This window comes from Oncorhynchus gorbuscha, unplaced genomic scaffold, assembly GCF_021184085.1.
Source record: "Oncorhynchus gorbuscha isolate QuinsamMale2020 ecotype Even-year unplaced genomic scaffold, OgorEven_v1.0 Un_scaffold_740, whole genome shotgun sequence".
NCBI lineage: Eukaryota > Metazoa > Chordata > Actinopteri > Salmoniformes > Salmonidae > Oncorhynchus > Oncorhynchus gorbuscha.
The window spans coordinates 302,844-320,088 of NW_025745787.1; the positions used below are offsets into that span (position 1 = coordinate 302,844).

At 41.0% G+C, this 17,245-nt stretch overlaps 1 protein-coding gene across 2 annotated transcripts in view; it reads left to right on the forward strand.

Annotated features, from left to right (window-relative positions):
• Nucleotides 1–17,245, forward strand: part of LOC124019955 (glutaredoxin 3-like) — a 45,970-nt gene that overhangs the window by 17,233 nt on the left and 11,492 nt on the right. For both annotated transcript variants that reach the window (XM_046335398.1, XM_046335399.1), the window contains 2 exons: nucleotides 3,944–4,148; nucleotides 14,226–14,398. In XM_046335398.1, coding sequence (XP_046191354.1) covers nucleotides 3,944–4,148; nucleotides 14,226–14,398 — 378 coding nt within the window. The remainder of the gene's footprint in view (nucleotides 1–3,943; nucleotides 4,149–14,225; nucleotides 14,399–17,245) is intronic.

A 17,245-nucleotide genomic window follows, 5' to 3' on the forward strand; every position in this document is an offset into this window, starting at 1 on the left:
TAAGTGCCTGTCTGTTAGGAGAGGTAACACACACGGGGTATCAGGATCAGTAGGAGAATAAAACCCTAGTTTATAGCTTCTCCACAGTCAGTACCCTAATAACCTAGTTTACAGCTTCTCCACAGTCAGTACCCTAATAACCTAGTTTACAGCTTCTCCACAGTCAGTACCCTAATAACCTAGTTTATAGCTTCTCCACAGTACCATAATAACCTAGTTTACAGCTTATCCACAGTCAGTACCCTAATAACCTAGTTTACAGCTTCTCCACAGTCAGTACCCTAATAACCTAGTTTACAGCTTCTCCACAGTCAGTACCATAATAACCTAGTTTATAGCTTCTCCACAGTTAGTACCATAATAACCCAGTTTATAGCTTCTCCACAGTCAGTTCCATAATAACCTAGTTTACAGCTTCTCCACAGTTAGTACCATAATAACCTAGTTTATAGCTTCTCCACAGTCAGTACCATAATAACCTAGTTTATAGCTTCTCCACAGTTAGTACCATAATAACCTAGTTTATAGCTTCTCCACAGTTAGTACCCTAATAACCTAGTTTATAGCTTCTCCACAGTCAGTACCATAATAACCTAGTTTATAGCTTCTCCACAGTCAGTACCATAATAACCTAGTTTATAGCTTCTCCACAGTCAGTACCATAATAACCTAGTTTATAGCTTCTCCACAGTTACTACCATGACCTAGTTTACAGCTTCTCCACAGTCAGTTCCATAATAACCTAGTTTATAGCTTCTCCACAGTTAGTACCATAATAACCTAGTTTACAGCTTCTCCACAGTTAGTACCATAATAACCTAGTTTATAGCTTCTCCACAGTCAGTACCCTAATAACCTAGTTTATAGCTTCTCCACAGTTAGTACCATAATAACCTAGTTTATAGCTTCTCCACAGTCAGTACCATAATAACCTAGTTAGCTTCTCCAGTCAGTACCATAATAACCTAGTTTACAGCTTCTCCACAGTACCATAATAACCTAGTTTATAGCTTCTCTACAGTTAGTACCATAATAACCCAGTTTATAGCTTCTCCACAGTCAGTACCATAATAACCTAGTTTATAGCTTCTCTACAGTTAGTACCATAATAACCCAGTTTATAGCTTCTCCACAGTCAGTACCATAATAACCTAGTTTATAGCTTCTCCACAGTTAGTACCATAATAACCTAGTTTATAGCTTCTCCAGTTAGTACCATAATAACCTAGTTTATAGCTTCTCCACAGTCAGTACCATAATAACCTAGTTTATAGCTTCTCCACAGAAAGTTCCATAATAACCTAGTTTACAGCTTCTCCACAGTCAGGACCATAATAACCTAGTTTATAGCTTCTCCACAGTCGGTACCATAATAACCTAGTTTATAGCTTATCCACAGTTAGTACCCTAATACCCTAGTTTATAGCTTCTCCACAGTACCATAATAACCTAGTTTACAGCTTCTCCACAGTCAGTACCATAATAACCTAGTTTATAGCTTCTCCACAGTACCATAATAACCTAGTTTACAGCTTCTCCACAGTCAGTACCATAATAACCCAGTTTATAGCTTCTCCACAGTCAGTACCATAATAACCCAGTTTATAGCTTCTCCACAGTCAGTACCATAATAACCTAGTTTATAGCTTCTCCACAGTCAGTACCATAATAACCTAGTTTATAGCTTCTTCACAGTCAGTACCATAATAACCTAGTTTACAGCTTCTCTACAGTTAGTACCATAATAACCTAGTTTACAGCTTCTCCACAGTACCATAATAACCTAGTTTATAGCTTCTCCACAGTCAGTACCATAATAACCTAGTTTATAGCTTCTCCACAGTCAGTACCATAATAACCTAGTTTATAGCTTCTCCACAGTCAGTACCATAATAACTTAGTTTATAGCTTCTCCACAGTTAGTACCATAATAACCTAGTTTATAGCTTCTCCACAGTTAGTACCATAATAACCTAGTTTATAGCTTCTCCACAGTTAGTACCATAATAACCTAGTTTACAGCTTCTCCACAGTCAGTACCATAATAACCTAGTTTATAGCTTCTCCACAGTCAGTACCATAATAACCTAGTTTATAGCTTCTCCACAGTACCATAATAACCTAGTTTATAGCTTCTCCACAGTCAGTACCATAATAACCCAGTTTATAGCTTCTCCACAGTCAGTACCATAATAACCTAGTTTATAGCTTCTCCATAGTCAGTACCATAATAACCTAGTTTATAGCTTCTCCACAGTCAGTACCATAATAACCTAGTTTATAGCTTCTCCACAGTCAGGACCATAATAACCTAGTTTATAGCTTCTCCACAGTTAGTACCATAATAACCCAGTTTATAGCTTCTCCACAGTCAGTACCATAATAACCTAGTTTATAGCTTCTTCACAGTCAGTACCATAATAACCTAGTTTACAGCTTCTCCACAGTCAGTACCATAATAACCTAGTTTATAGCTTCTCCACAGTTAGTACCCTAATAACCTAGTTTATAGCTTCTCCACAGTACCCTAATAACCTAGTTTATAGCTTCTCCACAGTCAGTACCATAATAACCTAGTTTATAGCTTCTCCACAGTCAGTACCATAATAACCTAGTTTATAGCTTCTCCACAGTCAGTACCATAATAACCTAGTTTATAGCTTCTCCACAGTCAGTACCATAATAACCTAGTTTATAGCTTCTCCACAGTTAGTAACCTAATAACCTAGTTTATAGCTTCTCCACAGTCAGTACCATAATAACCTAGTTTATAGCTTCTCCACAGTTAGTACCATAATAACCTAGTTTATAGCTTCTCCACAGTCAGTACCATAATAACCTAGTTTACAGCTTCTCCACAGTACCATAATAACCCAGTTTACAGCTTCTCCACAGTCAGTACCCTAATAACCTAGTTTATAGCTTCTCCACAGTCAGTACCATAATAACCTAGTTTATAGCTTCTCCACAGTCAGTACCATAATAACCTAGTTTATAGCTTCTCCACAGTTAGTAACCTAATAACCTAGTTTATAGCTTCTCCACAGTCAGTACCATAATAACCTAGTTTATAGCTTCTCCACAGTTAGTACCATAATAACCTAGTTTATAGCTTCTCCACAGTCAGTACCATAATAACCTAGTTTACAGCTTCTCCACAGTACCATAATAACCTAGTTTACAGCTTCTCCACAGTACCCTAATAACCTAGTTTATAGCTTCTCCACAGTCAGTACCATAATAACCTAGTTTACAGCTTCTCCAGTCAGTACCATAATAACCTAGTTTATAGCTTCTCCACAGTCGGTACCATAATAACCTAGTTTATAGCTTCTCCACAGTCAGTACCATAATAACCTAGTTTATAGCTTCTCCACAGTCAGTACCATAATAACCTAGTTTATAGCTTCTCCACAGTCAGTACCATAATAACCTAGTTTATAGCTTCTCCACAGTACCATAATAACCTAGTTTATAGCTTCTCCACAGTACCATAATAATCTAGTTTATAGCTTCTCCACAGTACCATAATAATCTAGTTTATAGCTTCTCCACAGTACCATAATAATCTAGTTTACAGCTTCTCCACAGTCAGTACCATAATAACCTAGTTTATAGCTTCTCCACAGTCAGGACCATAATAACCTAGTTTACAGCTTCTCCACAGTCAGTACCATAATAACCTAGTTTATAGCTTCTCCACAGTCAGTACCATAATAACCCAGTTTATAGCTTCTCCACAGTCAGTACCATCAGGCCTTCACTGATGATTTAACATGCCAAACATTAAACTGGGAGAGGACGCCTGTCCTTGAATCTCTTTCTTGGATCTCTCTCTCAACCCTCCTCTAGAATAATACAAACATGCAAACAAAAAGAAAAACCATTACGTTAAAATATTGATGTTATTTTTCTTTCTCCCCCATCCTCTGGTGGGTCTCAGGGTGGCCAGAAGATTGACAGGCTGGACGGAGCTCATGCCCCAGAGCTGACCAGTAAGGTCCAGAGGCTGTCGGTCAGCTCGGGGGGGCTGGGCGGGCCAGGGGCGGAGCCCCCTAAAGAGGACCTTAATGAGCGTCTGAAGAGACTGATCAACGCAGCACCCTGCATGCTCTTCATGAAGGGATCCCCCCAGGAACCCCGCTGCGGTAAAGAGAGAGAGAGTGTGGGGGTGTGGTCTTCATGAACAGTCTCCCCCCAGGAACCCCGCTGTGGTAAAGAGAGAGAGAGAGGACGGGGGCGTGGTCTTCATGAACAGGCTCCCGCTGTGGAAAACACACGGGTCAGGCCTGGTAATTAGGGAGAGACAGGGGGATTGGTGGTGGTGGAGGAGAGGCAAGCCTGGTGGTGGTGGAGGAGGAGAGGCAGGCCTGGTGGTGGTGGAGGAGGAGGTTCCCAACCACGCCGCTGATTATCAGTATCAGGTTCAGTATCAGGTTCAGTATCAGGTTCAGTATCAGGTTCAGTATCAGGTTCAGTATCAGGTTCAGTATCAGTATCAGGTTCAGTATCAGTATCAGTATTAGGTTCAGTATCAGGTTCAGTATCAGGTTCAGTATCAGTATCAGGTTCAGTATCAGTTTCTGTATCAGTATTAGGTTCAGTATCAGTATCAGTATCAGGTTCAGTATCAGGTTCAGTATCAGTATTAGGTTCAGTATCAGGTTCAGTATCAGGTTCAGTATCAGTATTAGGTTCAGTATCAGTATCAGGTTCAGTATTAGGTTCAGTATCAGGTTCAGTATCAGTATTAGGTTCAGTATCAGTATCAGGTTCAGTATCAGGTTCAGTATCAGGTTCAGTATCAGTATCAGTATTAGGTTCAGTATTAGGTTCAGTATCAGGTTCAGTATCAGGTTCAGTATCAGGTTCAGTATCAGGTTCAGTATCAGGTTCAGTATCAGGTTCAGTATTAGGTTCAGTATCAGTATTAGGTTCAGTATCAGGTTCAGTATCAGGTTCAGTATTAGGTTCAGTATTAGGTTCAGTATCAGGTTCAGTATCAGGTTCAGTATCAGGTTCAGTATCAGGTTCAGTATCAGGTTCAGTATCAGGTTCAGTATCAGTATCAGGTTCAGTATCAGGTTCAGTATTAGTATCAGGTTCAGTATCAGGTTCAGTATCAGGTTCAGTATCAGGTTCAGTATCAGGTTCAGTATCAGGTTCAGTATCAGGTTCAGTATCAGGTTCAGTATCAGGTTCAGTATCAGTATCATGTTCAGTATCATGTTCAGTATCAGGTTCAGTATCAGTATTAGGTTCAGTATCAGTATTAGGTTCAGTGTCAGGTTCAGTATCAGGTTCAGTATCAGGTTCAGTATCAGGTTCAGTATTAGTATCAGGTTCAGTATCAGGTTCAGTATTAGTATCAGGTTCAGTATCAGGTTCAGTATCAGGTTCAGTATCAGGTTCAGTATCAGTATCAGTATCAGGTTCAGTATCAGGTTCAGTATCAGGTTCAGTATCAGTATCAGGTTCAGTATCAGGTTCAGTATCAGGTTCAGTATCAGGTTCAGTATTAGGTTCAGTATCAGTATTAGGTTCAGTATCAGGTTCAGTATCAGGTTCAGTATTAGGTTCAGTATTAGGTTCAGTATCAGGTTCAGTATCAGGTTCAGTATCAGGTTCAGTATCAGGTTCAGGTTCAGTATCAGGTTCAGTATCAGGTTCAGTATCAGGTTCAGTATCAGTATCAGGTTCAGTATCAGGTTCAGTATTAGTATCAGGTTCAGTATCAGGTTCAGTATCAGGTTCAGTATCAGGTTCAGTATCAGGTTCAGTATCAGGTTCAGTATCAGTATCATGTTCAGTATCATGTTCAGTATCAGGTTCAGTATCAGGTTCAGTATCAGTATTAGGTTCAGTATCAGTATTAGGTTGTGTCAGGTTCAGTATCAGGTTCAGTATCAGGTTCAGTATCAGTATCAGGTTCAGTATCAGGTTCAGTATCAGGTTCAGTATCAGGTTCAGTATCAGTATCAGGTTCAGTATCAGGTTCAGTATCAGTATCAGGTTCAGTATCAGGTTCAGTATCAGGTTCAGTATTAGTATCAGGTTCAGTATTAGGTTCAGTATCAGGTTCAGTATCAGGTTCAGTATCAGGTTCAGTATCAGGTTCAGTATCAGGTTCAGTATTAGTATCAGGTTCAGTATTAGGTTCAGTATCAGGTTCAGTATCAGTATTAGGTTCAGTATCAGGTTCAGTATCAGGTTCAGTATCAGGTTCAGTATCAGGTTCAGTATCAGGTTCAGTATCAGGTTCAGTATCAGGTTCAGTATTAGTATCAGGTTCAGTATCAGGTTCAGTATCAGGTTCAGTATCAGGTTCAGTATCAGGTTCAGTATCAGGTTCAGTATCAGGTTCAGTATTAGGTTCAGTATCAGGTTCAGTATCAGTATTAGGTTCAGTATCAGGTTCAGTATCAGGTTCAGTATCAGGTTCAGGTTCAGTATCAGGTTCAGTATCAGGTTCAGTATCAGGTTCAGTATCAGGTTCAGTATTAGTATCAGGTTCAGTATCAGGTTCAGTATCAGGTTCAGTATCAGGTTCAGTATCAGGTTCAGTATTAGTATCAGGTTCAGTATCAGGTTCAGTATCAGGTTCAGTATCAGGTTCAGTATCAGGTTCAGTATCAGGTTCAGTATCAGGTTCAGTATCAGGTTCAGGTTCAGTATCAGGTTCAGTATCAGGTTCAGTATCAGGTTCAGTATCAGGTTCAGTATTAGTATCAGGTTCAGTATCAGGTTCAGTATCAGGTTCAGTATCAGGTTCAGTATCAGGTTCAGTATTAGTATCAGGTTCAGTATCAGGTTCAGTATCAGGTTCAGTATCAGGTTCAGTATTAGTATCAGGTTCAGTATCAGGTTCAGTATCAGGTTCAGTATCAGGTTCAGGTTCAGTATCAGGTTCAGTATCAGGTTCAGTATCAGGTTCAGTATCAGGTTCAGTATCAGGTTCAGGTTCAGTATCAGGTTCAGTATCAGGTTCAGTATCAGGTTCAGTATCAGGTTCAGTATTAGTATCAGGTTCAGTATCAGGTTCAGTATCAGGTTCAGTATCAGGTTCAGTATCAGGTTCAGTATTAGTATCAGGTTCAGTATCAGGTTCAGTATCAGGTTCAGTATCAGGTTCAGTATCAGGTTCAGTATCAGGTTCAGTATCAGGTTCAGTATCAGGTTCAGTATCAGGTTCAGTATCAGATTCAGTATCAGGTTCAGTATCAGATTCAGTATCAGGTTCAGTATCAGGTTCAGTATCAGGTTCAGTATCAGGTTCAGTATCAGGTTCAGTATCAGGTTCAGTATCAGGTTCAGTATCAGGTTCAGTATCAGGTTCAGTATCAGATTCAGTATCAGGTTCAGTATCAGGTTCAGTATCAGATTCAGTATCAGGTTCAGTATCAGGTTCAGTATCAGATTCAGTATCAGGTTCAGTATCAGATTCAGTATCAGGTTCAGTATCAGGTTCAGTATCAGGTTCAGTATCAGGTTCAGTATCAGGTTCAGTATCAGATTCAGTATCAGGTTCAGTATCAGATTCAGTATCAGGTTCAGTATCAGGTTCAGTATCAGGTTCAGTATCAGGTTCAGTATCAGTATCAGGTTCAGTATCAGGTTCAGTATCAGGTTCAGTATCAGGTTCAGTATCAGGTTCAGTATCAGGTTCAGTATCAGGTTCAGTATCAGGTTCAGTATCAGGTTCAGTATCAGGTTCAGTATCATGTTCAGTATCAGGTTCAGTATCAGGTTCAGTATCAGGTTCAGTATCAGGTTCAGTATCAGTATCAGATTCAGTATCAGGTTCAGTATCAGGTTCAGTATCAGGTTCAGGTTCAGTATCAGGTTCAGTATCAGGTTCAGTATCAGGTTCAGGTTCAGTATCAGGTTCAGTATCAGGTTCAGTATTAGTATCAGGTTCAGTATCAGGTTCAGTATCAGGTTCAGTATCAGGTTCAGTATCAGGTTCAGTATCAGGTTCAGTATCAGGTTCAGTATCAGGTTCAGTATCAGGTTCAGTATCAGGTTCAGTATCAGTATCAGGTTCAGTATCAGGTTCAGTATCAGGTTCAGTATCAGGTTCAGTATCAGGTTCAGTATCAGGTTCAAGGCAGTTTGCAAACATCTGAAACATTTTTGTTTAAAATCTAAACCCACAAGACTTATTTTTCACCTCATCCTGAAATGTATCTCTAAATATTTTTCATCTTTATAAAGAAGCCAAGTTGTAGTGTTTGTGAACTCTAGTTTAATCTAATCCCCTCCAAGCCACGTGAGGCTGTGACTACGACCTCGCTAGTTCTTTAAAGAAGCCCTCGAAACCTGAATTTAAAGGTTACACACTCATACCATGTTAAACACATGCTCCTAACACATTACACGCTCTCTCTGTGTGTGTGTGTGTGTGTGCGTCTGTGAGTGTGTGTGTGTGTGTGTCTCTGTGTGTGTGTGTCTGTGTGTGTGTGTCTCTGTGTGTGTGTGTGCATAATAACCTAACTTTCCTTGAAATAAGAAATCAGCTTTTTTATGTTCCTTTTTCCTGGAGCTGTATGGTCTGTCTGCGGTGCGCAACCCCCCCCCCCCCCCTGACCCTTTAGGAGAAGGAGAGAGGGGCAACAACCCCTCGCCAATCAATCGTGCGTGTCTGGGTCTAGGATAGAGGGCCTCTAGCCAGAGAAAGCAGCTGGGCCTGGTGTAGTAGTAACAAGTTAATATAGTGGCATGTAGCTGAATAACCATTAGTTAGGGGCCTCTAGCTGTTTTATAATGAATTCCCCCATGAATGAATGAAGTATCAGAATGAGTTTCACTGCAGGCTCTACATGCAGGCAACATATCACCCCTCCTCTACTCCTGTTCTCTCTTTCTGTTTTCTTCTCTTTTTCTCTGCCTCTCTCGCTTTCTTTCTTGATCGCTCGCTCTCCTTTCTCCTCTCTTTCTCCTCTCCCCCTCTTTCTCCTCTCCCCCTCTTTCTCCTCTCTCCCTCTTTCTCCTCTCTCCCTCTTTCTCCTCTCTCCCTCTTTCTCCTCTCTCCCTCTTTCTCCTCTCTCCCTCTTTCTCCTCTCTCCCTCTTTCTCCTCTCTCCCTCTTTCTCCTCTCCCTCTCTTTCTCCTCTCTCCCTCTCTTTCTCCTCTCCCTCTCTTTCTCCTCTCCCTCTTTCTCCTCTCTCCCTCTCTTTCTCCTCTCTCCCTCTTTCTCCCTCTCTTTCTCCTCTCTCCCTCTTTCTCCTCTCTCCCTCTTTCTCCTCTCTCCCTCTCTTTCTCCTCTCTCCCTCTCTTTCTCCTCTCTTTCTCCTCTCTCCCTCTCTTTCTCCTCTCTCCCTCTCTTTCTCCTCTCTTTCTCCTCTCTCCCTCTCTTTCTCCTCTCTTTCTCCTCTCTCCCTCTTTCTCCTCTCTCCCTCTCTTTCTCCCTCTTTCTCCTCTCTCCCTCTTTCTCCTCTCTCCCTCTTTCTCCTCTCCCTCTCTTTCTCCTCTCTTTCTCCTCTCTCCCTCTCTTTCTCCTCTCTCCCTCTTTCTCCCTCTCTTTCTCCTCTCTCCCTCTTTCTCCTCTCTCCCTCTCTTTCTCCTCTCTTTCTCCTCTCTCCCTCTCTTTCTCCTCTCTCCCTCTTTCTCCTCTCTCCCTCTCTTTCTCCCTCTTTCTCCTCTCTCCCTCTTTCTCCTCTCTCACTCTTTCTCCTCTCTCACTCTTTCTCCTCTCTCCCTCTTTCTCCTCTCTCCCTCTCTCTCTCCCTCTCTTTCTCCTCTCCCTCTCTTTCTCCTCTCCCTCTTTCTCCTCTCCCCCTCTTTCTCCTCTCTCCCTCTCTTTCTCCTGCTGTCTTTCTCCTTTCTCCTCTCATTCTTTCTCTCTCGTTCTCTCCCTCCACCCTCGTTTCCATCTTGTCTATTTCCCTCTGTCACAGTCTCTTCTCAAACACTGACTCACACTCATGTGTCAAGGACAACACATCTGCCTCATATTTAAACAGTGATCCTGTCCATGCCAATGTGGACCCATGTCAGTAGTAAGAGACACTGCATTTGGAAAGTATTCAGACCCCTTGACTTTTTCCACATTTTGTACGTTACAGCCTTATTCTAAAATTGACAACAAAAAGAATGTCTCATTTCCTATCAATCTACACACAATACCCCATAATGACAAAGCAAAAACAGGTTTAGACATTTTTGCTAATTTATTAAACATAAAAAAACTGATCATATTTACATAAGTTTTCAGACCCTTTACTCAGTACTTTATAAGTATTCAGACCCTTTACTCTGTACTTTGTTGAAGCACTTTTGGCAGCATTTACAACCTCTAGTCTTCTTGGGTAGGACCCTACAAGCTTGGCACACCTGTATTTGGGGAGATTCTCCCATTCTTCTCTGCAGATCCTCTCAAGCTCTGTCAGGTTGGATGGGGAGTGTCGCTGCACAGCTATTCTCAGGTCTCTCCAGAGATGTTCAATCGGGTTCAAGTCCGGGCTCTGGCTGGGCCACTCAAGGACATTCAGAGACTTGTCCCGAAGCTACTTCTGTGTTGTCTTGTCCGTGTGCCTAGGGTCATAGTCCTGATGGAAGGTGAACCTTCGCCCCAGTCTGAGGTCCTGAGCGCTCTGGAGCAGGTTTTTATGAAGGATCTCTCTGTACTTTGCTCCTGTCATCTTTCCCTCGATCCTGACTAGTCTCACAGTTCCTGCCGCTGAAAAACATCCCCACAGCATGATGCTGCCATCACCGTGCTTCACTGTAGGGATGGTGGCAGGTTTCCTCCAGACGTGACGCTTGGCATTCAGGCCAAAGAGTTCAATCTTGGTTTCATCAGACCAGAGATTCTTGTTCCTCATGGTCTGAGAGTCTTTAGGTGCCTTTTGGCAAACTTCAAACGGTCTGTGATGTGCCTTTTACTGAGGAGTGGCTTCCACCTGGACACTCTACCATAAAGGCCTGATAGGTGGACTGCTGCAGAGATGGCTGTCCTTCTGGAAGGTTCTCCCATCTCCACAGAGGAGCTCTGTCAGAGTGACCATTGGGTTCTTGGTCACCTCCCTGACCAAGGCTCTTCTCCCCTGATTGCTCAGTTTGGCTGAGCGGCCAGCTCTAGGAAGAGTCTTTGTGGTTCCTAACTTCTTCCATTTAAGAATGATGGAGGCCACTGTGTTCTTGGGAAAATTACTTAAAAATCATACAATGTGATTTTCTGGATTTTTGTTTTAGATTCCGTCTCTCACAGTTGAAGTGTACCTATGATAAAAATGACAGACCTCTACATGCTTTGTAAGTAGGAAAACCTGCACAATCGGCAGTGTATAAAATAATCAAATAAAATCAAATGTATTTATATAGCCCTTCGTACATCAGCTGATATCTCAAAGTGCTGTACAGAAACCCAGCCTAAAACCCCAAACAGCAAGCAATGCAGGTGTAGAAGCACGGTGGCTAAGAAAAACTCCCATGAAAGGCCAAAACCTAGGAAGAAACCTAGAGAGGAACCAGGCTATGTGGGGTGGCCAGTCCTCTTCTGGCTGTGCCGGGTGGAGATTATAACAGAACATGGCCAAGATGTTCAAATGTTCATAAATTACCAGCATGGTCCAATAATAATAAGGCAGAACAGTTGAAACTGGAGCAGCAGCACGGCCAGGTGGACTGGGGACAGCAAGGAGTCATCATGTCAGGTAGTAGTGAGGCATGGTCCTAGGGCTCAGGTCCTCCGAGAGAGAGAAAGAAAGAAAGAGAGAAAGAGAGAATTAGAGAGAGCACACTTAGATTCACACAGGACACCGAATAGGACAGGAGAAGTACTCCAGATATAACAAACTGACCCTAGCCCCTGACACATAAACTACTGCAGCATAAATACTGGAGGCTGAGACAGGAGGGAGGCTGAGACAGGAGGAGGCTGAGACAGGAGGAGGCTGAGACAAATACTTGTTCTATATACACACTTTGTATTACTTAAAATGAATGTGATGATACTAGAGTTTGGGACCATCTTTATTTTAGCTTTTAACTTCATGTCTTGTTCATGTGTTTCCAAATGGCCCTTTTCATATGAGGGTAAGAAACATGCTGCTGACCAAACTCAAACATGCTGCTGACCAAACTCAAACATGCTGCTGACCAAACTCAAACATGCTGCTGACCAAACTCAAACATGCTGCTGACCAAACTCAAACATGCTGCTGACCAAACTCAAACATGCTGCTGACCAAACTCAAACATGCTGCTGACCAAACTCAAACATGCTGCTGACCAAACTCATCTGCAATTATGTCCTGATTTAATATCCAGACTGTTGTTCCTATGAACATACAAGAACATTTAATTAACATCCTGACTCTGTTCCTGTTAACATACAAGAACATTTAATTAACATCCTGATTTAATATCCTGACTCTGTTCCTGTTAACATACAATAACATTTAATTAACATCCTGATTTAATATCCTGACTGTTGTTCCTGTTAACATACAATAACATTTAATTAACAACCTGATTTAATATCCTGACTCTGTTCCTGTTAACATACAATAACATTTAATTAACAACCTGATTTAATATCCTGACTGTTGTTCCTGTTAACATACAATAACATTTAATTAACATCCTGATTTAATATCCTGACTGTTGTTCCTGTTAACATACAATAACATTTAATTAACATCCTGATTTAATATCCTGACTCTGTTCCTGTTAACATACAAGAACATTTAATTAACATCCTGATTTAATATCCTGACTCTGTTCCTGTTAACATACAATAACATTTAATTAACAACCTGATTTAATATCCTGACTCTGTTCCTGTTAACATACAATAACATTTAATTAACAACCTGATTTAATATCCTGACTGTTGTTCCTGTTAACATACAATAACATTTAATTAACAACCTGATTTAATATCCTGACTCTGTTCCTGTTAACATACAATAACATTTAATTAACATCCTGATTTAATATCCTGACTGTTGTTCCTGTTAACATACAATAACATTTAATTAACAACCTGATTTAATATCCTGACTCTGTTCCTGTTAACATACAATAACATTTAATTAACATCCTGATTTAATATCCTGACTGTTGTTCCTGTTAACATACAATAACATTTAATTAACAACCTGATTTAATATCCTGACTCTGTTCCTGTTAACATACAATAACATTTAATTAACATCCTGATTTAATATCCTGACTGTTGTTCCTGTTAACATACAATAACATTTAATTAACAACCTGATTTAATATCCTGACTCTGTTCCTGTTAACATACAATAACATTTAATTAACAACCTGATTTAATATCCTGACTCTGTTGTTCATATGAACATACAATAACATTTAACTAACAACCTGATTTAATATCCTGACTCTGTTCCTGTTAACATACAATAACATTTAATTAACATCCTGACTCTGTTCCTGTTAACATACAATAACATTTAATTAACAACCTGATTTAATATCCTGACTCTGTTCCTGTTAACATACAATAACATTTAACTAACATCCTGATTTAATATCCTGACTCTGTTCCTGTTAACATACAATAACATTTAATTAACAACCTGATTTAATATCCTGACTGTTGTTCCTGTTAACATACAATAACATTTAATTAACAACCTGATTTAATATCCTGACTCTGTTCCTGTTAACATACAATAACATTTAACTAACATCCTGATTTAATATCCTGACTCTGTTCCTGTTAACATACAATAACATTTAACTAACATCCTGATTTAATATCCTGACTCTGTTGTTCATATGGGGTATTGTGATGTCATTATGAGGTATTGTGATGTCATTATGAGGTATTGTGATGTCATTATGAGGTATTGTGATGTCATTATGAGGTATTGTGATGTCATTATGAGGTATTGTGATGCAATAACATTTAACTAACAACCCGTTGATTTCTCCTCAGCCGTCAGATTGTAGTTCTATTGAAGGACCATGCTATCCAGTATAACAGCCGTGTCTTATACTAGGTTTACAAACACAGTGTGTTTCTCCCCATCACCCAGGCTTCAGCCATCAGATTGTAGTTCTATTGAAGGACCATGCTATCCAGTATAACAGCCGTGTCTTATACTAGGTTTACAAACACAGTGTGTTTCTCCCCATCACCCAGGTTTCAGCCATCAGATTGTAGTTCTATTGAAGGACCATGCTATCCAGTATAACAGCCGTGTCTTATACTAGGTTTACAAACACAGTGTGTTTCTCCCCATCACCCAGGCTTCAGCCGTCAGATAGTGGCGCTTTTCAAGGCCCATGCCATCCAGTTCAGCAGTTTTGACATCCTGTCAGACGAGGAAGTGAGAGGGGGGCTGAAGACCTTCTCCAACTGGCCCACCTACCCTCAGGTTTATGTTAACGGAGAACTCGTAGGGGGACTGGACATTGTCAAGGTGAGTCGTGTTAAACGCACATTTTCCTTTTCCAGAGAACTGAGGTGAGCGAAAAACAAAACAAACATGGACAACAATAACAAAAATGATAAATGTAAAACCCTTGTAAAACAAAAACACTAAATAACTGTGGTATAACTCCTAGAGACCTCACCAAGAGATTTGAGCCTTTTGGTGTCGTGGTTTTAGAATGACCGAGACCAGAGTTTGAGTCCTGGTCAGGATACCCTTCTAATGAACTACATTGGTTTCAGCAGTTGGATAGCACTATTGACAGCATGGGGCGGCAGGGTAGCCTAGTGGTTAGAGCGTTGGACTAGTAACCGGAAGGTTGTGAGTTCAAACCCCGAGCTGACAAGGTACAAATCTGTCGTTCTGCGATTTGTCGTTCTGGTCTAGGAACCCACTGTTCCTAGACCAGTTAACCCACTGTTCCTAGACCAGTTAACCCACTGTTCCTAGACCAGTTAACTCACTGTTCCTAGACCAGTTAACCCACTGTTCCTAGACCAGTTAACTCACTGTTCCTAGACCAGTTAACCCACTGTTCCTAGACCAGTTAACCCACTGTTCCTAGACCAGTTAACCCACTGTTCCTAGACCAGTTAACCCACTGTTCCTAGACCAGTTAACCCACTGTTCCTAGACCAGTTAACCCACTGTTCCTAGACCAGTTAACCCACTGTTCCCCAGTTAACCCACTGTTCCCAGACCAGTTAACCCACTGTTCCCAGACCAGTTAACCCACTGTTCCCAGACCAGTTAACCCTCTGTTCCCAGACCAGTTAACCCTCTGTTCCCAGACCAGTTAACCCACTGTTCCCAGACCAGTTAACCCACTGTTCCCAGACCAGTTAACCCACTGTTCCCAGACCAGTTAACCCACTGTTCCCAGACCAGTTAAAAATGTCCCAGCCAAGTTGGAGGGCATCGTTCTGTCATTCCTCATAATGGATGTTCTATGTATAGCATTCTATTAAAGTCATCAGAGACTGTGTTTACTGTGTTGATCTGCTTCAGCTTCTATTCCGTTTGAATTCTACATTTAACACAATCTAGCATGCACAATCTATTTAGACAGCTGACGCGAGCACACATCACATCATAATTGTCTTCAGGAAAATGTACTTCTCGAGTCATATTTTTCTTACATTTTTCTTTAGATGTGTTCACTGCAGGCTTGACTAGCAGCTATTAAGTTGCAGAGTCTCATTTAAATACAGATCAACCTGAGGTTTTACAGCAACATGGATCCGAAAAGGGAGGCTACTAAAATAGTTTTCCTGTTACTGTTCGACTCACAAAATATAATTTCAATTCACAACATTAACAATGTCTACAACTGTATTTCTGATCAATTTGATGTTATTTTAATGGGCAAAAATGTAGGTGTGTGATTCAGACTAGGTGTGTGTGTTAGTCTGATTCAGACTGTAGGTGTGTGTGTTAGTGTGATTCAGACTGTAGGTGTGTGTGTGTGTGTGTGTGTGTGTGTGTGTGTGTGTGTGTGTGTGTGTGTGTGTGTGTGTGTGTGTGTGTGTGTGTGTGTGTGTGTGTGTGTGTGTGTGTGTGTGTGATTCAGACTATAGGTGTGTGTCTTAGTGTGATTCAGACTGTAGGTGTGTGTGTGCTTTAGTGTGATTCAGACTGTAGGTGTGTGTGTTAGTGTGATTCAGTCTGTAGGTGTGTTTTAGTGTGATTCGGACTGTAGGTGTGTAATTCAGACTGTAGGTGTGTGATTCAGACTGTAGGTGTGTGCTTTAGTGTGATTCAGACTAGGTGTGTGTGTTAGTCTGATTCAGACTAGGTGTGTGTTTTAGTGTGATTCAGACTGTAGGTGTGTGATTCAGACTGTAGGTGTGTGTGTGTGTGTTAGTGTGATTCAGACTGTAGGTGTGTGTGTGTGTGTTAGTGTGATTCAGACTGTAGGTGTGTGATTCAGACTGTAGGTGTGTGTGTGTGTGTTAGTGTAATTCAGACTGTAGGTGTGTGTTTTAGTGTGATTCAGACTGTAGGTGTGTGTGTGTTAGTGTAATTCAGACTTTAGTGTGATTCAGACTGTAGGTGTGTGTGTTTTAGTGTCATTCAGACTGTAGGTGTGTGTGTTAGTGTGATTCAGACTGTAGGTGTGTGTGTTAGTGTGATTCAGACTGTAGGTGTGTGTGTGTTAGTGTGATTCAGACTGTAGGTGTGTGTGTGTTAGTGTGATTCAGACTGTAGGTGTGTGTTTTAGTGTGATTCAGACTGTAGGTGTGTGTTTTAGTGTGATTCAGACTGTAGGTGTGTGTTTTAGTGTGATTCAGACTGTAGGTGTGTGTGTTAGTGTGATTCAGACTGTAGGTGTGTGTTTTAGTGTGATTCAGACTGTAGGTGTGTGTTTTAGTGTGATTCAGACTGTAGTGTGTGTTTTATGTGATTCAGACTGTAGGTGTGTGTTTTAGTGTGATTCAGACTGTAGGTGTGTGTTTTAGTGTGATTCAGACTGTTGTGTGTTTTAGTGTGATTCAGACTGTAGGTGTGTGTTTTAGTGTGATTCAGACTGTAGGTGTGTGTTTTTAGTGTGATTCAGACTGTAGGTGTGTGTTTAGTGTGATTCAGACTGTAGGTGTGTGTTTTAGTGTGATTCAGACTGTAGGTGTGTGTTTTAGTGTGATTCAGACTGTAGGTGTGTGTTTTAGTGTGATTCAGACTGTAGGTGTGTTTTTAGTGTGATTCAGACTGTAGGTGTGTGTTTTAGTGTGATTCAGACTGTAGGTGTGTGTTTTAGTGTGATTCAGACTGTAGGTGTGTGTTTTAGTGTGATTCAGACTGTAGGTGTGTGTGTTTTAGTGTGATTCAGACTGTAGG